We start from the raw sequence: 22,103 nt of genomic DNA on the forward strand, positions 1-22,103 counted from the left end.
CTTTTTTTATAGAAAATAACTGTCTTTATCAGTCCTACTGTCAGTGGTGTAGTGGAGGGTAAACGCAAGTAAACACAGTTTACTCACCTTTTTTATAGAAAACAACTTTCTTTATCAGTCCTACAGTCAGTGGTGTAGTGCAGGGTAAATGCAAGTAAACACAGTTTACCCACCTTTTTTTGTTGCCCATCACAATCCAACATACACATTATTACCCTTAAAGATGAATATAGTACGTTTATATACATTTTATTCATGGGGGGCAAGGCCTTTAAAACATTCTGCCTTTGTTTGCATGATCTGTCTTTGTTTGCATGACTTGCCTCATTATATCATAAATTGTGACTGCTACAGTCTGATAATATGGCTCTTTTCCTGCTCTGCCACAGCTAGGCTAAATAAAAGGCCATCGTCACTACATCTGCATCAAGCGCTGTCTAGGAGCTGCCTGCCTTTTTCTTTTTCCACATTTTGTTGTGTTACAAAGTGAGATTAAAATGGATTTAATTGTCGTTTTGTGTCAACGATTTTTGTGAGAAAAAATAAATAAAATAAAAAATAAAACACTTAATCAGATAAGTGTTTAACCCCCTGAGTCAATACATGTTATAATCACCTTTGGCAGCGATGACAGCTATGTGACTTTCTGGGTAAGCCTCTAATATTTGACATCGATTTTCAAGCGATTCAATGTCATCTTGGTAAGCAACTCCAGTGTTGCCTTGTGCTTCGGGTTATTGTCCTGCTGAAAGGTGAATTTGTCTCCCAGTATCTGTTGGAAACCAGACTGAAGCATGTTTTCCTCTAGGATTTTGCATGTGCTTAGCTCTCTTTCGTTTTATTTTTTTAAATCATAAAACAGCCCTTAGTCCATGCCGGTGACAAGCATACCCATAACATCATGCAGTCACCCCCATGCTTGAAAATGTGAAGTGTAGTACTCAGTGATGTGTTGGATTGGCCCCATACATGCTTTGTATTCAGGACATAAAGGTTATTTTTTTGCCAAATTGTTTTGCTGTTTTACTTTAGTTCCTTATTACAAACAGGATGCATGTTTTGGAATTTTTGTATTCTGCAGAAGCTTACTTGTTTTCACTCTGTCAATTATTGTGGAGTAAGTACAACGTTGTTGATCCATCTTCAGTTTTCTCCTATCACAGCCATTCAACTCTGTAACTGTTTTAAAGTAACTTAATTGTTGTCCCTGTGCGCCCCTTTTGAATCAAGAATGTTATTCTGTCCCACTCCCCTCATCGTCACATCCTCCGGTCCATGGCGCGCGCACAGTGAGATTTGGCGCTAGTGTTGCCTTGAGATGAACATTTGCAGTGGAATAACTTTTTCATGTCCTTTAACTTGCTAGTTATCTTGTTTTACATATACCGATTAGCATTTTATGGATAGTAATGTCGGGCGAAGAACCGAAGGTCCCAGAAGAGCTCTTCAAAGATGTTAAATTCTACGTGGTCGGAGACATTGACCAAAAGGTGAAGAGCTCAACGTTAGCTAGCTAACCAATGTTTACCGATAGCCGTTTAGCTTAACGAAAAGCTAACGACCAGTCTACTGTTCCAATTTCACCTCAAATTGATCATTTGTAACCTGAATGGATTGCGGATGTACCGTTTGAATTAATGCATTTATTGCGATTTACAAATAGATATGTAGTTGTCATTGATCCAGATGAGGTTACCGAACTACCATAGCCAGCTGGATGCTAGCGAGCTAGTTTTGATAGCTACCTAGCTTGCTAACCATTACCCTGGCATTCTAGGGACTTTGTTATTCAATGAAGCTAGCTAGCAAAACAAAAACACAGAAATGCCCTAATGTTTGAATTGTATGTGTATGGATTACCATAGAACGAGATGGATTGACAATATATTGAGGTGAGAGCCCATCGTCCGCTTGCTGAATTGTGCGCCTGACATTGCGCATGTGCGAGGACATGCCCGCCATTGTAGAGCTACAAGTTCTAAATTCCTGCCAAATAATGGCTTAAATTTACTCTCTTGTAACTCCTGTAATTTGATCAATCGTGTACATAGGGTATATTAAAAATCAATTACGTCTTGAAAAATGTAATTGTTTCTCGATTGAGCTTTTGTTTGCAATTGTTTTTTTGTTGTCATTTACTAATACAGCTGCAATCAACAGTATCTTCTATTGATAATGTCCATTTCAGGCCACCCCATGATTTATGAATAACATCTTGGAAACCTACTGGCTTATATTATCACACTTTGGTTTGTAACAGGATTTTACACATGGACATATGATGTGCCTATAACTGGTGCAATCGACCCCAGGTGTTCTGTTTTGTTTCATTGGTGTGATTTCATGTGCAATATAGGTTGTCCAGCTCCTAAAAGCGGGGAAAGGAAAAGAGGTCTCATACAATGCCTTGGCTACACACATCATAGCAGAGGATGGGGATAACCCAGAGGTTGGGGAGTCACGAGAAGTCTTTGACCTTCCAGTTGTCAAGGTATGGGTGTGAATTGTAGATCCCTTTTATATAGTCAATTCACTAACAAACCTGTAGCCTTGTTGGTGCGAAGGGAAGAGGAACAGTTCAACCATTAAACTCTGTTTTCTTTGTTTTTCAGCCGTCTTGGGTGACTTTGTCCGTAAGATGTGGAGACCTGCTACCGTAACCTTTCTTTTTACGAGCAATTGATTTGTGTTTCTGATTTGATATTCTGACACTTAAGCTGAACGAATAGCCTAACACTTGAGTTGAATGACTTCCTTGACAAAAGATAATACAGAGTTACAGGATTCTCCCCAGAGTCGGGACAAATATTCTTCGGTGTCACGGCATGTCTGCCAAAGGTATGTGCCTTTACATATTACCTTTTAACTATTGTGCACATATCTATGAAATGGTTTATGGATTCATATGATGAGTATTTTAAAGAATGTTAACATCTTTCTCATGCATTTCTTTGTTTAGCTACCAGAAGATCTCAACACTCTTTGGGCCTTGGTCACTTTTTATGGCGGTGACTGTCAACTCAACCTAAACAAGAAATGCACTCACCTGATTGTTCCAGAGCCAAAAGGGGTAATTATTTTTCAATTCTATAAGAGCCATAAAAAGTTGCTTTGTCATTCTTGTGTTATGGAATAAGTGTTTTTTTCATGTAAAATAATTCCAATGCTCCCCTGACTCAAAGGCAAATATAGGGGTGAAAACATGGAGCACATGGACAAATTGGTGAATTGAACAGTCTTTTGAGAAAGAATGTCTGCATGTTGCTATTTTTAGGATATTTTGAGGCACCTGCTGAAGCCTTCCTTGTGTTGGATATTTTATTAGCCTTGCTTTGGCTTGTTTTACTGCTGTCTTTGTGCTCAGGCACCAGGAGGTAGAGCTTGTATGTGGGTTGTCTAGTCCTTGCTTAACCACTGGACACAACACATCTTTATTACTTCAGGTTGTATTCTAATAAAACGATTAATCTTGACATCTGCAATATTGATAGCAGTACTCTGTTGGTCAGATGACACCACAACACCAATTTTGCAGTAAGTTACACAGTAAAATATTGTACACCGGAAGTGTATGTCTGTAGATCCATGGTGTAAATTGTGTGTTCCAGGAAAAGTATGAGGTCGCCCTGAAGCACAGCAGCATCAAAATCGTCACGCCGGAGTGGATCACACACTCGGCGTTGGACAAGAGCCGGAAGGACGAGGCTCTGTACCACCCCCGGTTGACCTACCAGGAGGTGGAAGAGGATGAGGAGAGTGAGTATGAGTCGCTCTCCGAGGGCAGCTACAGCCCTCCAGGCCGCAGGCGCCCAGGCCCCAGGTCCCGGAGATCCAGCTCCTCCTCAAGAGACGACTCCCCTGCTAGTGGCCGAGGAGGGACCTCGCCCAAAGCCGAGCGACGAGACGAGCTCATGTTCGATGACTCGGATGACTCTTCCACGGAGAAGGAGGAACGGAACCTGAACTGGACCCCAGTAGAGATTACCGGGCCACCCCCGGGTCCCAAACGCAGACTGCAGCCAGGGAAGGACTCTGGCCTGATCAACCTCTGTGCCAGCGTGCCCCTTGTGCCGGGCAGTGCAGGGCCACCAGACACCCGGGCTGCCCTGGGACCCAGTGGTGCCCAGCTTGGGGCAGAGAGGCCAGAGGGCATGGCAGGCTGGAGCCCAGCGGCCAGGACGCTACGGAACATTACCAACAACTCTGACATCCAGCAGACCACCAGACCCTCCAACGTTGCACATGTAAGAATACTGTCCTTTAATGTGCTCAAAAGCTTTATTTCTTGCTTGGTTTCTTTTGCTTTAGTGGTATAAAATACTTGGATGTCAAAATTTCCTAGTCCATTTCTAAAAGCAGTGCTAAAATGTAAATTATTTGGTTTCTTACCACGGATCCTACAGAGTCTCTCTGCCTCAACGAAGACATTGGAGCAGCAGCAGCAGCAAACGAACCAGGGCCAGCCCAACACCCAACCCAACCCGCTCCTGTTCAACCAAGTGAAGCCCCAAGGTCAGCAGCAGCTCACAGCCGAAGCACAGCAGCAGTTACTGCAGCAGCAGCCCCACCAGGTCCCCCAACAGCCACAACAACACCCACCTCAGCAGCTGCCACAGCAACAGCACCCCATGCTGCAGCATATTCCACCACAGCAACTCATGCAGTTGCACCACCAGCAGCAACAGCAACCGCAGGTTCCTCAGCAAGGTTTCCCTCCTCAGTTGTCACAACAACCGGCCCATCAGTTCATCCAGCAGAAGCAGCTGCACCAACAGCAGATCCACCAACAACAGATCTTCCCCCAGCAACAACAACAGCAACCGCCACGTGCATTCTCGCAGCAACAACTGCGACCACAGCAGCTCCCCCGGCCGCCCATACAGCAGCAGCAGCTCCAACAACAGCAGCAGCAGCATGCTTTACAACAGCAGTTACAGCAGTTCCAGCAGCACAGGCTCCAGTTACAGCTCCAACAGCAGCAGAACCAGCAGCAGCAACTCCATCAACAACACCTCCAACAGCAGCAGCATTTCCTGCAGCAACAGATGCAGCAGCAGCACATGCAGCAGCTTCAACAGCAGCAGCAGCAGCAGCATCTCCAGAGCCAGCAGCAGTCGCTGCAGCAGCATCCGAGCCAGCAGCAGCAAGGGTCACTACAGCCTCAGCTTCCTCAAGTGCTCCAGTTGTTTGGCCACGAGCCAGGCCAAGAGAGTAAGTTCACTCTTACTGACATATATATCAGTCAGTTTCACCTTCTGTTTCAGTTCATTACAAAACATCTATTAGAAAAATACATAAAAATACATGAAACATTTGTGATCGGATGAAATACAGCCAACGATCATCATTATGTTTTTAATGGTTGTGATTATTATTTTTTTGACTAACCAATCTTTCTATTTGCTGCTGTAGTTCCAGAAGATGGCTTCTTGGTGGGCTGTGTGTTTGCTATCGCTGACTACCCAGAGCAGATGGCAGACAAGCAGCTCCTAGCCACGTGGAAGAGAGTAAGAGAGAGACTTTCAGTCTTTTCACGGCCTTATCTTGTATCTGAGCAAACAGCATTATAACTGCATTTGTTCAACTACTATCTTGCCCCTTGCATTGCTGAGTTGTATTTTGTTAATCACAGATTATCCAGGCCTATGGTGGAATTGTGGACTCCTCTCTCAGCAACCGCTGCACTCACCTGCTCTGTGAAACTCAAGTCAGCAGCATGTATGTCCAGGTAAGCATCACTAAATCGTTTTCATTCATCTCAGCTAAAGGGCTCCCGAGTGGCGCAGCGGTCTAAGGCACTGCATCTCAGTGCAAAAGGCGTCACTATCACATCCGGCCGTGATAGGGAGTCCCATAGCGCGGCAAACAATTGGCCCGGGGGAGGCCGTCATTGTAAATAAGAATTTTTCTTAACTGACTTGCCTAGTTAAATAAAAAATTAAAAGGCCTGCTTGAAAGCCAAAATCTGTTTGTGTGTCTGTATGTCAGTTAGATTAGGTTTTAAATGTAATCTCTCTTGTTGCTGTACCTCAGGCCCTACGAGAGGGGAGGCGCTGTGTCACTGCCCACTGGCTGAACACCATCCTGAAGAAAAAGAAGATGGTTCCTCCTCACAGAACCCTACACCTCCCCTTCGCCTTCCCACCAGGAGCCAAGCCCTGCTCACAACACGTACGCATCACTTCCTTTTTATCGCACCCCATTAAAAACATCTAACATGGGTTGCGGTCGTATGTTTTTAATTTGAAACAATGGTACAATGATACATTATGCTTTGGTGTATCATGAGGTAATGACTAGACTTGCAAGCCTATGACTCATAAATGGCGCTTATAGCTTAGCTTCCATACTAAGTCATTGACATTGCTATCATTCTCTCCTCAGATCATCTCCGTAACTGGCTTTGTGGACTCAGAACGCGACGACCTGAAGCTGATGGCCTACCTGGCAGGAGCCAGATACACAGGCTACCTCTGTCGTAGTAACACTGTGCTCATCTGTAAAGAGTAAGAGATGACCTTGATATGTTCTCACCTATTATGAATGGCATGTAAATGTTTTTGGCACAATCAAGTCATTGGCGTATTCATGTTTGTGTGGATGGGTGTCAGGTTGAATTAATGTGTGTGTTAATGCTTGTATCATGTCCGTTTTGCTCTACTGTATTAAACCCATCTATTAACCCTTTCTCCCTCCCTGTCTCATTAGGCCCAGTGGTCTGAAGTATGAGAAGGCCAAGGAGTGGAGGATCCCCTGCGTCAACGCCCAGTGGCTCTGTGACATTCTCCTGGGGAACTTTGAAGTCCTCCGGCAGGTCCAGCACAGCAGATACTCCAACTTCAACCTGCAGGAACCACTCATCCCCAACCAGCATCTGGTTCAGAACCTACTGGGTACAGGGTTCAGAAGTCTTACAGTGGGGGCAAGGGGACTTGAAATGGACATTTTTGTTAAGCTGGACAGCCATCTGTTAAACATAGGTGTGAATATAATTACTTTTTCTCCTTTTGGACTTAATTTTAGGTGCTTGGCGGGCTCCTGTGAAGGTTTCGCCTGACGCATTGGCGGCATTGCAGTTGCAACAAAAGCAGAAACAGTCTGAGTCGAACTCCCAGCATCCAAATAAGAAACCACGGTGAGACTCCATCACCCTAGTTTCCAGTGGTGTGTAGCATGGTATGAAGATGAGTTAGACAATCTGCAGAATTTGTTTGTAATAATATTTGTTTCTAAAAATACATCTTTGTATATAGGGATATGTGACTTTCATTGATCATATGATCTAATCAACTAACTGTTTTAATTGTTATAATTGTTATAAAAAATTAACTCTTACCGTTGATACATTTGAGAAACTTTTCTCACAGTAATCATATACTTTGTACACGAACTGCTGTCCGTTTGGAGTAAGAAATCATGAATGTATTTACGTGTGAATGCCTTCGTTCGCTGTGGATCTCTTTCGGAACCAGCCCTCCCTAGGAAGGGTGATGGGCCTTTCAGCGGCACGCTTGTAAGGCTCTGATTGTCCAAAAGGGGTCTCCTCCTACTGTTGTTCACTCTGGAAGATGCCCCTTGGAAGCTAGGCTAGCCAGCCGTGTCGACGGGTTCCCATTGGGTGATGAGAGTAGTGTACTACAGTGATTTGAGGAGAGTAGTAGAGTGGTCCCACTTAAATTCGCTTTTCTAGATACATTTCTTAGGACAGCTAATTAGCTGTACCAGTAATTGTCTGAGAGGGGAGTTTTCTTCTCCAAATCGTGTTGATATTCAGAGTTCGACCACTTTGGGCGTGTGCTGCAGCATACACGCCTCTCTTGTCTAAATGTTAATTTCCTTACCAATCCTTTTATGTACTCTAGTCGAAGGGGACGGTTCTGTCAGGCTCACGCTTTCTGACCTCACTCGGAGCGTGGCTACTTACTGTGCAACATTTTCTAGGAGAAAAATGATCTCATGACTCCTAAAATTGCGTTCGGGTCTTATTTCATATACAATGTAGAGGATGGAGACTTCGTACATGTACTGTTATTTCCTTTATAACATTTTTAATGACATCACAAAATATCAACCCATATGACATTAGTTTTCTATAGATCACCACTGACCATTCCCCACATTCTTATTCAAATATTTTTCCACTATTCACTTTTTGAACGTGTTAGTTTCGTCGGGGAAGGTCTGTTAACGAAGACTATCCTTTGGTTAATACTGGCGAGGGAGACCCTAGATCTCCTCTCCTTTAATTTAAGACAGGGTGTGAGCTGTCAACCCGGCGGCAGCTCCCTCCTCCCCCCTCTGTGGGTGGGAGAAGGTCTGGTTACTGTCAGCCATTGCCAAGCTGATCTGACCCATTCGGATCCTCACAGGACAGTCATGACAGATACAACTCAAAGTTTATCTCCCAATGACCCAAGTATTCTCTCAATTGTAGACTTGAGGAGATCGAAGCCCCAACCAAGAAGCTTCCACCAGAATCCACACCGTACATTTTCTTCACTGGCTTTGAGCCAACACAGGTCCAACAATTCATGAAGGTAATTGTTATTTCTATGTTTGTGCACAGCTGAGCAAGAGTCTGCAGGAAACAGCCTTTGTTGTGAATTACTGTTGGCAAGAATATCAATCACCGATATTTAGGTAAACGTTTTTACAGGCTCACATCCGATTCGCAGCACTCTCTGCCTCTAACAATGCATCCGATGTCCCTTTCTGTCTGTTCAGAGGCTGTACAACCTTGGAGGGGAGATCGCAAAGAGTGCTCAAAAGTGCACCCATCTGGTGGCCAACAAGGTGACGAGGACTGTGAAGTTCCTCACGGCGATTTCCATTGTCGAGCACATCGTCACCCCTGAGTGGTTAGAAGAGAGCTGGAAGAGCCAGAAGTTTGTTGGTACTTTAAAGCGAGAATCCTTAATCGAAACAATGACAAAGTGGTCACCCCGACTCTGCTTTAGTAAAAAAAAAGCTTAGGGATATGCCTGAAGAAATGTAACCACTCTCAAATTCGCAGACCGAGCTATTGATGCAAGGACAAATAATATAGTTTTAACCATGTTTTAAGGCTATATGATAGTTGACCTAAGCTCATAAGGCATATTTATAAGTTATGTTGTTCAAGAATCAATGGGTACATATCATAAAGTCCAAAAATGTATGTAGCAACTAAGGATTCTTGCTTTAAGTTGGCATTCAGTTATTAGATAATGGATCTGTGGGAGGGAGTTTCATGTTGCGGGATACTGTCGCGAGGTCATCCTTTTTGTGTGTATGTTCTTAGAGGGAGTCTGTTTGGCTTTAGAGTATGTGTGTGTTTGTTCATTCAGATGAGCAGAACTACATGCTAAAAGATGCAGAGGCAGAGGTGCTGTTCGGCTTCAGTCTGGAAGAGTCACTGAAGAGGGCCCACGCTGCACCACTCTTCAAGGTTAGTGATCCCACACACTTGTGGAATCTATCCCCAATATCCATCTGCCTGGTTAGTGGACACCCATGTGTGGATATTTGGAAATATTTAATTGTTCTGTTGAGTCAGATTGTGATGAGTCCATTTGTCTGATTGGATGCATTAGATTCCCAATTCAACATGTTTTCTTCTCCCTCCCTAGGGCAAGTATTTCTATATTACCCCTGGGATCTGTCCCAGCCTTACCACTATGAAAGCCATCATAGAGAGCGCAGGAGGCAAGGTGCTCCCCAAGCAGCCCTCCTTCCGCAAAATAATGGAGCACAAGCAGAATAAGGTACTGGTCATCTCCATGTAGTCACAGAACTGTTATAACTGTGTACTTGAAGAATGACGGAGGTGATCTTCTATTACTGAACTCATGGAATGTTTTCTGTTATTTTCAGAACCTTCCTGAGATCATTCTGATATCCTGTGAGAATGATCTTCATCTATGTAGAGAGTACTTCTTGAAGAACATTGGTAAGAGGAACCTGTCAATGTGGACATGTGCTATGAATATGGCTGGTTGTTATGGCATCCTGTTTTGACTCGAGGCTAAACCTGCCTCTTGTCTCCCCTGTTTCTTCCTTACAGATGTTCACAATGCTGAGTTTATATTGACTGGAGTATTGACACAGAACTTGGATTATGAATCATATCCTTTTAAATGCAAGAGAAGGAACGGTCTCCCACTGTGATAAGTACCTATCAGCAGTGAGATTCTGTGTTTTTCATGCCTTTCGGATTCCACCGAGCACAGCCAAAAACAAGAGTGTCAATTGATTGTAATTATTCTTATTGTGATTAATTGAAACCATAACAAAGTGGCCACCCCGCCTCTTCTGAGTGATGGGCTTGGTAAAATTTTACCACCTTCAATTTCAGGACTGACCCTCCATGAGGTCAAAATGATCATTTTAACCATGTTTTGAGGCTATACGGCAGGGGTAGGCCACTAGATTCAGGGGTAGGCCACTAGATTCAGGGGTAGGCCACTAGATTCAGTGGTAGGCCACTAGATTCAGTGGTAGGCCACTAGATTCGGGGGTAGGCCACTAGATTCAGTGGTAGGCCACTAGATTCGGGGGTAGGTCACTAGATTCAGGGGTAGGCCCCTAGATTCAGCTGCGGGACAATTTTTGTCCGGGGGGACAGAAAAAAATTATAATTTGTAGACTGCAAATTGACAACAACTAATCCCAAAAATAGTGTTTTTTTTTTTCAAAAACAATAATGTCATACTTTGATTATATTGGCATGATCACATAACGCCTTTTTTTTGTGGGAATACTTGAACGGATTTCTTAAATTTAACAAATGTTTTACTGAATTCCCTGTGATTTTAGTATTTTATTTACCATTGGAGTAAAACAAGTTTATATTTTGCTTTCCGATGAGGTACGACAGTTGAACTAACCTCATGAGGCATTTCTAAGTTCTATTCTTCAAGAATCAATCGATATATATCTTTAATTTACAAGTCAAAAAAATGCATGTAGCCATTAAGGATTCTAGATTTAAAGCCCTGCTCACCACTTTCCTTAACAATCTCACAAATAAATTCACATGATGGCAAAGACCAAGGAGGAGAAGACTAGAAGAAGTCCGGTGAAGATGAGGGTTTTAGTGAAGTGCATTTTTCCATTGACTGAGGTCCTGTACTGGAGGAAACAATGAAGACGACTGAAACAAGTTGCAATGTACAGTCACACTGCTGTACAGTCACACTGCTGTACAGTCACACTGCTCTTGATATTTTGCAAGATTTTGTACCCTGTGAATAGATAATCGTTGTTTTGTAGGTTTTTGTAACAATCGCTAATAATGCATACATAAATTGATGTTATTTTTGTGGACTGAATGTTTAAATTATGGATTGGTTTTAATTTTTTTAAATTGTATTAAGGTTTCTAGCAATTATTCAACACTTTTGGAATAAAATCAGAAGTTTGTTGTCAAAATGAATCTTAGATTTCTTTGCTTTCTCACAAATATACCTCTTTAGATATTCATGGAACAGTGCTGAAACTCTTATGCAAGTGGCAAATTCACAATCTCAAAACTAGAAGCGGAGTTTGTTCGTTTCATGTATTGAACCAAACAGCACTGACTACCAAAACCACTGCACTGACCAGCTTTCCCTGTTTTCACTGACATATTCAGTCAGCCTGAATGACTACAGTGCTGCATCGCTCACCTCGGTCATCATGAAAACCTTTGAGCATCTCTTCCTGTCCCATCTCAAAACCACCATCGACACCCTCCTTGACCCCATGCAGTTCGTCTATAGAGCCAATAGATCTGTCTGTAGATGACGCTGTCCCAAGGACATGCAAGAAGATATTGTTTGTGGACTTTAGCTCAGCCTTCAACACAGTCATTCTGGACTTGCTACAGCACAAACTCCCCCAGCTGAATGTATCGGACTCCTATCTGCTCGTGGATCACTGACTTCCTGACCAACAGGACACCGCACGTTAAGATGGGACAACATTTCAGAATCCCTATCAGCACAGGGTTGCATATGCTCTCCACCCTCTACTCCAATGACTGCACCTCCAACGACCCATCTGTCAAAACACTCAAGTTTGCTGATGACGTAAACCTGGTCATCCAAGTAGAAAGGTTGGTGGCCTGGTGCAGTCTCAACAACCTAGAACTCGACATAGTCAAAACCGTGGAGATGGTGGTACACTTCAGGAAATGCCCCCCCCCCCACACCATCTCTCCCCTTTCGAGATTGATTGCTCAGCTGTCAGCACAGCCAAGTCATATTTAAATTCCTGGGGACCATCATCTCTCAACCTCAACTGGGAGGACAACATCACAGTGGTGACCAAGAAGGCTCGACCGAGGATGTACTGTCTGCGACAGCTGAGGAAACTCAAACTCTTGGACAATTCTGGTTCGGATCTATACGTCCATCATTGTCAATCCTCATCTCTTCTATCACCATCTGGTTTGGGTCTGCCTGCTGCAAGTGCAAACTGCAGCGCATTGTTCGGTCTGCGGAGAAGTTCGTAGGCTGTCACCTGCCCACCATCAAGGACCTGCAGAGCTCCAGGACTAGGAAGCATGCAGGTACGATCATTTCCTACCCTGCCCATTCCAGACCCCCCATCTTTCAAAGACTCCTCTCTGGCAGACAGGTTAGGCCAATCATGACCAATACCGCCCTCCCCCTGAACAGTTTCTTCCCTGCTGTGGCCCTCATCAACCAGGCTCATGGGGATTAAGTGACTGCATTGGGACGATTACTGCACCTTGTCATCAATGACCTCAAATACCAATCTGCACTATACTTCATTTTCATTATGTACACCTCTGGTCTTCCTCACAACGCTGTATATGCACTGTGTAAAATCCCTCTGTTTATATAGATATATATTCCCACTGCGATCAGCCTAAACTCCAGTGTTATGTTTACTGTACCGATACTGTATATGCTGTATGATGTTTATGTGGACTTGTGTCTATTTTGTTTGTATATTGTCTATTGCTGGCAGCATCTTCACAATGAAGCAAATTCTGCGTAAATGTACAGTACTTGGTGAATACAGGTGATTCTGAAAATGAACATGGTCTTTATTCTTGATCTTACTTTTAAGACATAATTCCTCAAAGACTTGATTTAATTAATTGTTAATGAAGTATTAAAGTAGTTAATGGTGATAGAAAATTGCTTGCTGTCAGACTGTGCCTGGAGTTATCTCTTGGCCCCTCTGGTGAGTGAATAGCCTGAGGTGATGCCCTCAAAAACACTCAATTGAATTAGTGCCTCAGCCAAGGTCGTGTGCCAGAAACGCTTTTGGGGAGCTGAGCATGTATAGTAAAAAAAATTCCAAAGAAGTTGAAGTTTGGGGATCTGGAACCAAGTAATTATTGGTGCATTGTTGATTTTATGTTTTGGTTTATAAATATGGTTTGTGTCATATTAGATATCATGTACTGCACACAATGGTATTATCTTCTACTGACTATATAGTTTTCTTTTGAATAACCTTCATTTTTTCATACTTGTATAATAATAACCTTGATATGCCTGTGGTCTGGACCCATGTGTAACTATGGACAGGAGACCCTCTTTCTTGAGACCCTTGGGTTTGAAGAAATCTTGCACTGTACAGGGATTCATAGTAATCTAAAAATAAACCTAGCTCTAATCGCACAAAGGATGTACCAAATCAGTAATAACGGAATTAGGCTACAAGAGGAAAGTCCATTGAATAAAGAAAAGAACAAAGACAGAGGGTACCTACAGTTTGATGAATAGTTAGTAGCTATTATTGAACTAAAATACATGTCTCTATATGCCAGAGCTTACCATCAGTGCCCTCCTGAAATGAATTGCATAAAGCCTCTGGACTTATATTGAAGTATATTGCACACACTTTCATTATTGATTCAAGTCATCAGGTGTCGTGGCACATCTGTGTATGAGGGTACTGTACTATGGTCATTTTGATAACTAACCACAACAAATGTTATTGGGTTGTTGCTGCATGTGTTCTGGAATGAAAAAAATTGGTTTGGTTAGTATGACCTTACTGTAGTGTATGTGTGTGTACAGGTTTCTTAGATGGGGTGGCCCGTTGAAAATCATGAAAAACCGACATACTATGAAACCTTGCACTAGAATGTTAAGGCTGTCATTCTGTCAATTATAATTTAACAATCTAGCTTTTGGTACTAGAATGAATAGTAGACTGTTTTAAAATGTGATAACCATTCATGTAAACAGCTTTTATATTTTATGACATTTAGATTGATAGTACTGTCTCGCTTCCCCTGAATGGTGTTACACTAGTGGGACAGGGACCTTTTCAAGCTATAAAAATTCACAAAATAAACCTTTAATCATTTTAAATGTAATTTCCTTCATTAGATATTCTAAAGTACTGTACATTGAATTATATTGTTTTAGTTGTTCATAACATTTCAAAATTGAGTCTAAATAACACATAAACCGCATAGGATGACAGTGGAAGGAAATAACAAGGGTAGGAAAGGAAGGACACTGAATGTAAGAAACTTAGGATAGAAAATATGCTCAATTTGTGAAAGGGGACAGCATTTAGGGAATAATAGAGGTGTTTCAGGATCAAGTAAAATCTGTGCAGACTCCTTTAGTTATGTTTTCATCAGGAGCTTGGAATGTTCCCAAAATTGTAAAAACACTGTGTTATCTATAAAACTCTACAAAATCTCATTGATACTTTAATGTGCCAGGTGACGTGGGACACTAATGTATTTCTAACGAGAAAATAGTGCCCCACTTTATCTACCCACTACAATTTAGTGTCACTTACTTTAGTGTCACTTAAATTATTATTTGTTTGCTCTCTGCAGTACTGGTGTGTAATCATTAGTCCAAACAGTTGTGTTTTGCAACTAAAACGAGAGTTTATATTGGAAATATTTGTCACATTTGCTTCCTTTTTAAGAAACGTCTTGCAAAAGTATCTGCATAATGAATATCTAAAGGCTCTATTTAATCTGCATCGCTTAAACATTTCAGATTGTGCTATAGAAATGTATATGTCATTTCCGATTGAGCCAAGATATGCACCGTTTACCGTGAATTCAGTCTCTGATAACGCGGGAATATTGCCTTTAAATTTCAATCACGCTGTAATGCTGAACTTCCGCGATATGGATTTATACCAAAAAAGGCCACCACTCACGTGATGCACTTCTATTGATTTAGGGCAACAGTGTTAAAAATGAAGACAATAGATTTGAACACATTCTACCCTAATCTATTTTTAGCCACAATAATAGATGGTGGCCATTGACTGTGACCGACCATAGGAAACATTTCTTTACACAACACTGGTCACCAACACTTGTCCTGGGGAGCTACAGGGTCATATGTAGACTTCTGTTCCTGCCAAAGAGCAATACTTTAACATTTTCCTTCATTCCACTAATGATCAAGCCCTTGATGATTGGAATTAAAGCCTGTACACGCCAGGACCAGGGTTGGTGTCCACTGCTCTATGGTGTGATTTAATAGGCTAATTGTCATTCTTGGCAGTACTGGATATGTTGGTATTTGTAAATACAGATTCTTACTGGGTTAACAGCTTGACTTCTCCTCTATCATGCCTTCTACCATTGCTGAAGATCTAACAACATGGCAAACTAATTCACAATTCTAGTATTACAAGCCACTTTACTTACAGAAAACTACTTGGCTAATTTGGCAAGCATACTAATTCACACCCTCATTACAGTAATTCCAATTAGAAATGCAAATTAGGGAGCCACATCTTTGATTAACTGACAGAAAGTTCCTTGTTGGTTTGTGGATGTCCTCCTAGACTTGTGCTGTTGATGTAGCTCTACCATAATGCATTGGGAGATATAATAATTAACCCTATGATGCTAAAATGAGTTATTTTTAATTACCAGCCATCCCTCCCTCTGAGTTGCATCTCACAATCTGGACTCTCTTCAACTTTCCTGTGTTAAATATGATGCAGAATGATGATATGCTAATTACAGTAGATGGGCATTGGGATTCATTATGTCTGGAATTTACATATGAGCTAATTATCATTTAATGAAACTAATTACTAATAATTTACTAATTAAAAGGATGAGATATCTCATTATGTTTCTTTCCCTCTGTGATAAATGTGTTAATGACATTCTCTCAGATATTTGTCAAGTCTAAATGTGTTTTTATGTAATGTTTATTTCTTTGTCAGAGCAATATCCATGACCTAATCAGAGACCATATTTAAGATCTATTGTTTCAGCTCTTTTAGAATTTCACACATTTATTTTGGACTTGAAGCAAATTATTGCTTCAAAATCTGTTTGAAATCTGTATTACATTTACGTATAGTTATTTTATGTAAATGATTCTGAACATTGGAAAAATACTGCTACGCAAAAGCTGTCTGGCTGCCCTCTTTCCTGTGTAAAATTGCATGTGTACATTGCCCTCTGTTGGGCAATAATAGGAAGTGCAAACTTATTTTGCATCAATACCTACGCCAGTAAACATATTTTCATACAATTATACAAATGAATATAACATGAACAAATAGAAGCATACAGCAAATCACTAACAGAAAGCCCTTTATTAGTTTTTCAAACTCACAAGTATTTAATTCCACAATACATTTTTACAACATGGTTTACAGCTTTACAAAATCAGAGAACACTAAATAGGAGTTGTGCAAACACAATAGTTCTCTAATATTACAGATAAATATGTCAAATCTCTATAATGTACTTGTATGTAAACACCAGTTACTGATATGAATATAAGAGTATCACAGTAAGCTATTTGGTTAAAATAAGTTGGTGCCATCCAAAAGGAAAACATTACAACATCCACACAGTGCATGTCTTAGATACATGGTCTGTAAAACCAAATACTTTGGCATTTACCACATCTACTGCCATAAAAGTCCTCTAAACATCACTTTGATTGTACAGTAGCTATCTTGTTAGCTCAAACAATTTGGCAATGCATAGGAAGCTTAAGAAATCACCAAGCTCTTTTTTTCCTTAAAGTTCCACTCACACTCTACACATCTAAGATCATTGCATAGATGACAAGTGAATGACAGATGCTAGATGAAATATACTATATCTATCCCCAAAATCATTTGATTTCCTTATATAATAAATTGTTATTTTAGATCAAATCTGCATATTATCTGTCACTCAAATTCTTATAAAATATACATTATATTCAACACCATCAATTAAACCAAAGATTTCTCACATCAATAAAAATAAAATCCAGATTTCCAGCACCACTAAACTGCATTAGCATTAATTCTAGAATGTTTGCACCTTTTTGTGTTGATCATTTGTAATGCAAAGTAGTTATCTTGTTAATATGGTTATCATCATACAAAAGCCGAGGCAGAAATAAAAAGGTCCTCTTGCTCAAAGTGAGTGTTGAATGAAAACCAGGTCAATGTATTTTCTTTTTCAAACTGTTCATTATCAAAAACGTATGGAAGGGATCGAGAGAAACAAGACTGCCCTGCAATTGGATTATGTTTCCATGAAAACAGCATTTCCCTCCACTGTAATTTAAATAGATATAAAAAGATCATGATATGTCCTTGGATAAAGAAGCTGCTGGTGTTTGTGTGGTTTTGCTGCTGTGTCCACATTGCATCTTGTGACCGGTGAAGCTGGGTATATGTGCAATGCGGTGGATACTCCTTGCACCTTGACTCATGGCAGTCGGGGAGGGGAGGGAGGGGAGGATGAGGTGGAGGACGTGGATGTGGGGGACAAAGAGGATGAGTTGGAAGAGGGGGAGTTGGAGGAGGAAGAGGAAGATGAGCAGTAAGAGAAATGGCTGGGTTGGCCATTTTGGGTTTGAGACGAGAGGGAAAGATTTTGACGTCTGTCATTGAGAGACGGGCTAGGAGGGACGAGACGACTCAGATTAAGAGACGGGATGAAAGACTTGTGTGAGGAGGATGGGAAGGATGAAGGTGATTTAATAGGGTTAGGCACAGAGTTAGGATCTGGGGATGACGTGTTTTTTCCAGAGCTATGACAAAAGGCTGGGATCTTAGAAGCAGGTAAAGCAAGGAAAGAATGGTTACTATCCCCACCTGCTTTCTTAGTACTTCTGATGGCCTGCGAAACAAAGATGGCAGGAGACATGGAATGTCAAGAAAGGCAAAATAAGTGTTATTATACAAAGATAAATAAACAATGTTACAAAGCATGATGGCACTAAAATACACAAAAAATAGATGATTAATTGAAAATATAAACAACCACAGTAAAACAGATGAAGTCAGGAAATGATCTAAAGGGTTAATGGTGCCCACTAATGAACCAATTAAATGCACTTACTCATCAAGCACACGCAATGTTTATGACATAAATATCATGCTACTCAGGGTGAGATGAAGAGGGTTAAAGAATACTTGGATAGCTGACAGAGGGTGAATTTAGATGGATCATTTGAGTTGCTTTAGTTTAAGTTTAGAGAATCGCATTTGTTTGCAAAAAATGAAAATGCTTAATTCAAGGAGATCTTCAAAAAGTGAAGAGAATATATCCTTGGCAATCTTCTATCCTTGTCTCCATCTCCAAGGGACTGAAAGTTACATGCTGAGCATGCTCATGGAGCATATAGAGGTGAAGAGGGTACATATGGTAAGTCAAAAGGTCTTGAAGACATAGGAGAACAAGACAGAGAACGCATGGATTCAACAAACATCTTATAATTGTACAGTTTCCAATGCTTTACATGAACGCACTTCTCTACATCATGAAAGTGGTTGCTCCAATACTTCCTGACACAGGCCATCTTATAGTAAAACTACCTGTCGAAACTGCTTCTGATTGCCCTGGAGCTTCTGAGCTTTTCCTCCTGGTTTGTCAGCTGACCCGGCTGGTTGCTGCCAGGACTTTGCAGATGCAGAACGTGACATCTGACTTGAAGAAGGAGAGCCACTGGTATTCTGTAAATATTCAAACAGACAAAAATAAACACAAAAATGATAGTGTATTTTAGGGACGGATTATGAAAACACCTAAGAGCCGAAGCAACAACAAAGAAAAACCTGTATCCAGAAATAAGATTCCAGCATGCTTACAGTAGGTTTGTGTTTCCCAAACTGGGGTACAAGCAGGGGTAGCTCTAGGGCATAGCCTGAGACATTATCTGTAATGGTGGATTTTGTGTTCACCTGTATTTTATTTTGTATATGTAGGGAGCTGGTGGGTCAAGTTATGGGTACACAACTTTTTTCCAAGTTTGGGAACCACTGACCAACCTGCAACAACTCTGAGAGCAGAGCATGCACAACAGAACCACAAGTACAGTATAAAGCCAGTCATTTTAAAGCCTGTCACTTTGACCCAGACAAAGTTAACTGTTCAAAGTTCACAAAAACACATCATAGCAACCCAGTTCCCAAGGGACAACAATCATGTCAGCTGACACCACAAAGACAGCTTATAAGCAGAGGTTGTATCCCCAGCAACACCTGAAAAACATGTTAATCTTTATTGGTTAGAGGTTGGAAATCTACCAGGGACCCAGCCACCAGTGCAGTTAGAGGGAAGCAACTTTAAGAGAGACCTGTTTATTGGAGCTGCTCGTGATGGACGGTCTGGGAAGCTGTGGAAGTTGTGGTTTGGACTTCTTACTCTGAGGATTAAGGGACTTAAAGACCTGAGGAGGGGCAGACCTCTTGGAGGGACTGCCCTCCCTCTCTCGTTTGAGTTTCATAGTGGATGGAGACTCTTCACAGGAGTCTATCTTAAGCGCAGAGGGGCTTATATTATCCATGATGATCTCCCGCTTTTTAATGGTCTCATCTAAACTGTTTCTGGACTCGTAGGTGTTCTTACAGATCGCCTCTGTTCTGTGTTTAGAGTTTGACCAGGTGAGAGTGCTTGATGACATTACGTTATTCACAGTGGTGAGGGGACTGGAGTTAGTTTGGGGTTTGCTGCTGCTGTTGATCTCAAACCTCTTGGTCTCCTTCATGTGTCCGTCCTCCCCGTCCTCATAGACCACCACCTGGAGCGTCTTCTTGCTTGTTTTGGTCCTAGTGCGAATCGCTTGGCTGATGGCCGCCATCTTTTTTGTTGGGAACTTGAATTTGAACTTATTTTTGGACTCTGGTTTGCTGCCATTTGAGGACTCTGTTTTAGACTGTTCTGGTGATGAGCACTCTGATGTACTTGTCTGTTGCACAACCACAGCAGGAGTATTACTGTGACCGTTTGCAGTGTTTTCTGTCACTGCTGTCTTGTTTGCCTGTTGGAGATCAGTGTTAGGCTTTACCTGAGGTACATTCTTCTCTGCTTCCTCGTTCTCCTCTTCGATGCTCTTCTGGTGCAGCATCACATCCAGCTCCTCCTCACACTCAAAGATGGTGGACATACGCTTGTAGGCCGACCGGATGTCCATGGGCTCGTCGAATATGATGATCACAGGCTTCCTATCGAAGCCACAGTGCTCCTCCTGGCTGACGCTGGTGGTGTCGTTCCCCACCTTGACGGTCTGAACCTCGGACCCGTTGGTCCTACTTACTATCTCCTGGTACTGCCTGGTGGACAGAGCCTGCACTCTGTTGCTGGTAATCATCATGAAGGAGATGTTCTCAGGGGGAGGAGAGCCCTCCTCGTCGGGGAGGTCAGGGCTCAGGCTGCTGCTCTCCTCTACATACCGTGGTGCTCTGCCTCTGGATGACCTAAATACTACCTGCTGGCTCTGGCTGTCATCCAGGTTCACACTCTCTACTGGTGGAGGAGACACTGGACTACCTGAACCCTCCTGAGCTATAACAGTCATAGACTGATTTACTGGTACTGGTGGAGATGATGGTATACTGTTAGCAGGATGAGTGCTCAATTCGGTAGGTGCAGGTAAGTCCTTCTTCTCTGCAGGTATTGTAGAACACACAGGTTCAGCCACCTCCTCTTTCTGACTCTCAACAGGATCCTTCAGGTCATTCTCATCTATGAGGCTCGCCTTCTCACTATCTTCTCCAACTGCTATCTTTTGTGTTTCAAGAGGACAATCTTCGCACTCCACCACTAGAGGTGACTCATCTGCTGTTAGTAACTCTAGCTGCTGGGAGTCAAGCATATTTGTGTTTGCCACCTGTGAGGGGGACACTGTTCCCTCTCTCCCTTCCGATTGGTCTGTTCTTCCCGATGGAGGCTTTTCATTGGATATCTGTCCCATAACATAATACATGACCTGGGAAAAAAGGAGGGAAATATCTATTATCATTAAAAAAATATACAGGTAACTGCCAAAATAAAGGAAACACTGAGTAATTTAGGAATAAAACGTATATTGAAAGCAGGTGCTTCCACATACAGTGCCTTGCGAAAGTGTTCGGCCCCCTTGAACTTTGCGACCTTTTGCCACATTTCAGGCTTCAAACATAAAGATAAAAAACTGTATTTTTTTGTGAAGAATCAACAACAAGTGGGACACAATCATGAAGTGGAATGACATTTATTGGATATTTCAAACTTTTTTAACAAATCAAAAACAGAAAAATTGGGCGTGCAAAATTATTCAGCCCCCTTAAGTCGCTTGGGGTATGTCTCTATCAGTTTTGCACATCGAGAGACTGACATTTTTCCCATTCCTCCTTGCAAAACAGCTCGAGCTCAGTGAGGTTGGATGGAGAGCATTTGTGAACAGCAGTTTTCAGTTCTTTCCACAGATTCTCGATTGGATTCAGGTCTGGACTTTGACTTGGCCATTCTAACACCTGGATATGTTTATTTTTGAACCATTCCATTGTAGATTTTGCTTTATGTTTTGGATCATTGTCTTGTTGGAAGACAAATCTCCGTCCCAGTCTCAGGTCTTTTGCAGACTCCATCAGGTTTTCTTCCAGAATGGTCCTGTATTTGGCTCCATCCATCTTCCCATCAATTTTAACCATCTTCCCTGTCCCTGCTGAAGAAAAGCAGGCCCAAACCATGATGCTGCCACCACCATGTTTGACAGTGGGGATGGTGTGTTTAGCTGTGTTGCTTTTACGCCAAACATAACGTTTTGCATTGTTGCCAAAAAGTTCAATTTTGGTTTCTTCTGACCAGAGCACCTTCTTCCACATGTTTGGTGTGTCTCCCAGGTGGCTTGTGGCAAACTTTAAACTACACTTTTTATGGATATCTTTAA

The 22,103-nt window shown here is 41.9% G+C and overlaps 2 protein-coding genes across 9 annotated transcripts in view; one reads left to right on the plus strand and one right to left on the minus strand.

The window, feature by feature from the left end:
- The first annotated feature begins 1,241 nt into the window (after positions 1–1,241).
- LOC110508697 (PAX-interacting protein 1) lies at positions 1,242–11,409 on the plus strand. The gene is made up of 20 exons (XM_090225612.1): positions 1,242–1,490; positions 2,357–2,491; positions 2,613–2,656; positions 2,775–2,838; positions 2,960–3,070; positions 3,609–4,244; positions 4,404–5,211; positions 5,413–5,507; positions 5,633–5,728; positions 6,034–6,171; positions 6,385–6,506; positions 6,709–6,893; positions 7,024–7,135; positions 8,435–8,537; positions 8,725–8,893; positions 9,327–9,427; positions 9,609–9,743; positions 9,853–9,928; positions 10,043–10,102; positions 11,002–11,409. Exons 1-20 carry the CDS (start codon positions 1,410–1,412, stop codon positions 11,016–11,018), a joined length of 3,288 nt encoding a protein of 1,095 aa, XP_090081738.1. The 5' UTR covers positions 1,242–1,409; the 3' UTR covers positions 11,019–11,409.
- A 5,111-nt stretch (positions 11,410–16,520) lies between these two features.
- LOC110508698 (sickle tail protein) overlaps positions 16,521–22,103 on the minus strand; it is a 53,441-nt gene continuing 47,858 nt past the window's right edge. For 4 of the 8 annotated variants that reach the window (XM_021589420.3, XM_036966355.2, XM_090225614.1 and 1 more), the window contains 3 exons: positions 19,530–21,161; positions 18,769–18,906; positions 16,521–18,070 (listed from right to left, as the gene is read on the minus strand). In XM_021589420.3, the coding sequence (XP_021445095.3) occupies positions 17,657–18,070; positions 18,769–18,906; positions 19,530–21,161 (2,184 nt within the window). In that variant the 3' untranslated portion in view covers positions 16,521–17,656. Of the gene's footprint in view, positions 18,613–18,768; positions 18,907–19,529; positions 21,162–22,103 lie in introns of all 8 variants that reach the window. The other 4 variants (XM_090225615.1, XM_036966361.2, XM_036966359.2 and 1 more) reach the window with 3 other exon arrangements.

Source organism: Oncorhynchus mykiss, chromosome 28 (assembly GCF_057628025.1).
Source record: "Oncorhynchus mykiss isolate SJ-2025 chromosome 28, ASM5762802v1, whole genome shotgun sequence".
NCBI classification, from domain to species: Eukaryota; Metazoa; Chordata; class Actinopteri; order Salmoniformes; family Salmonidae; genus Oncorhynchus; species Oncorhynchus mykiss.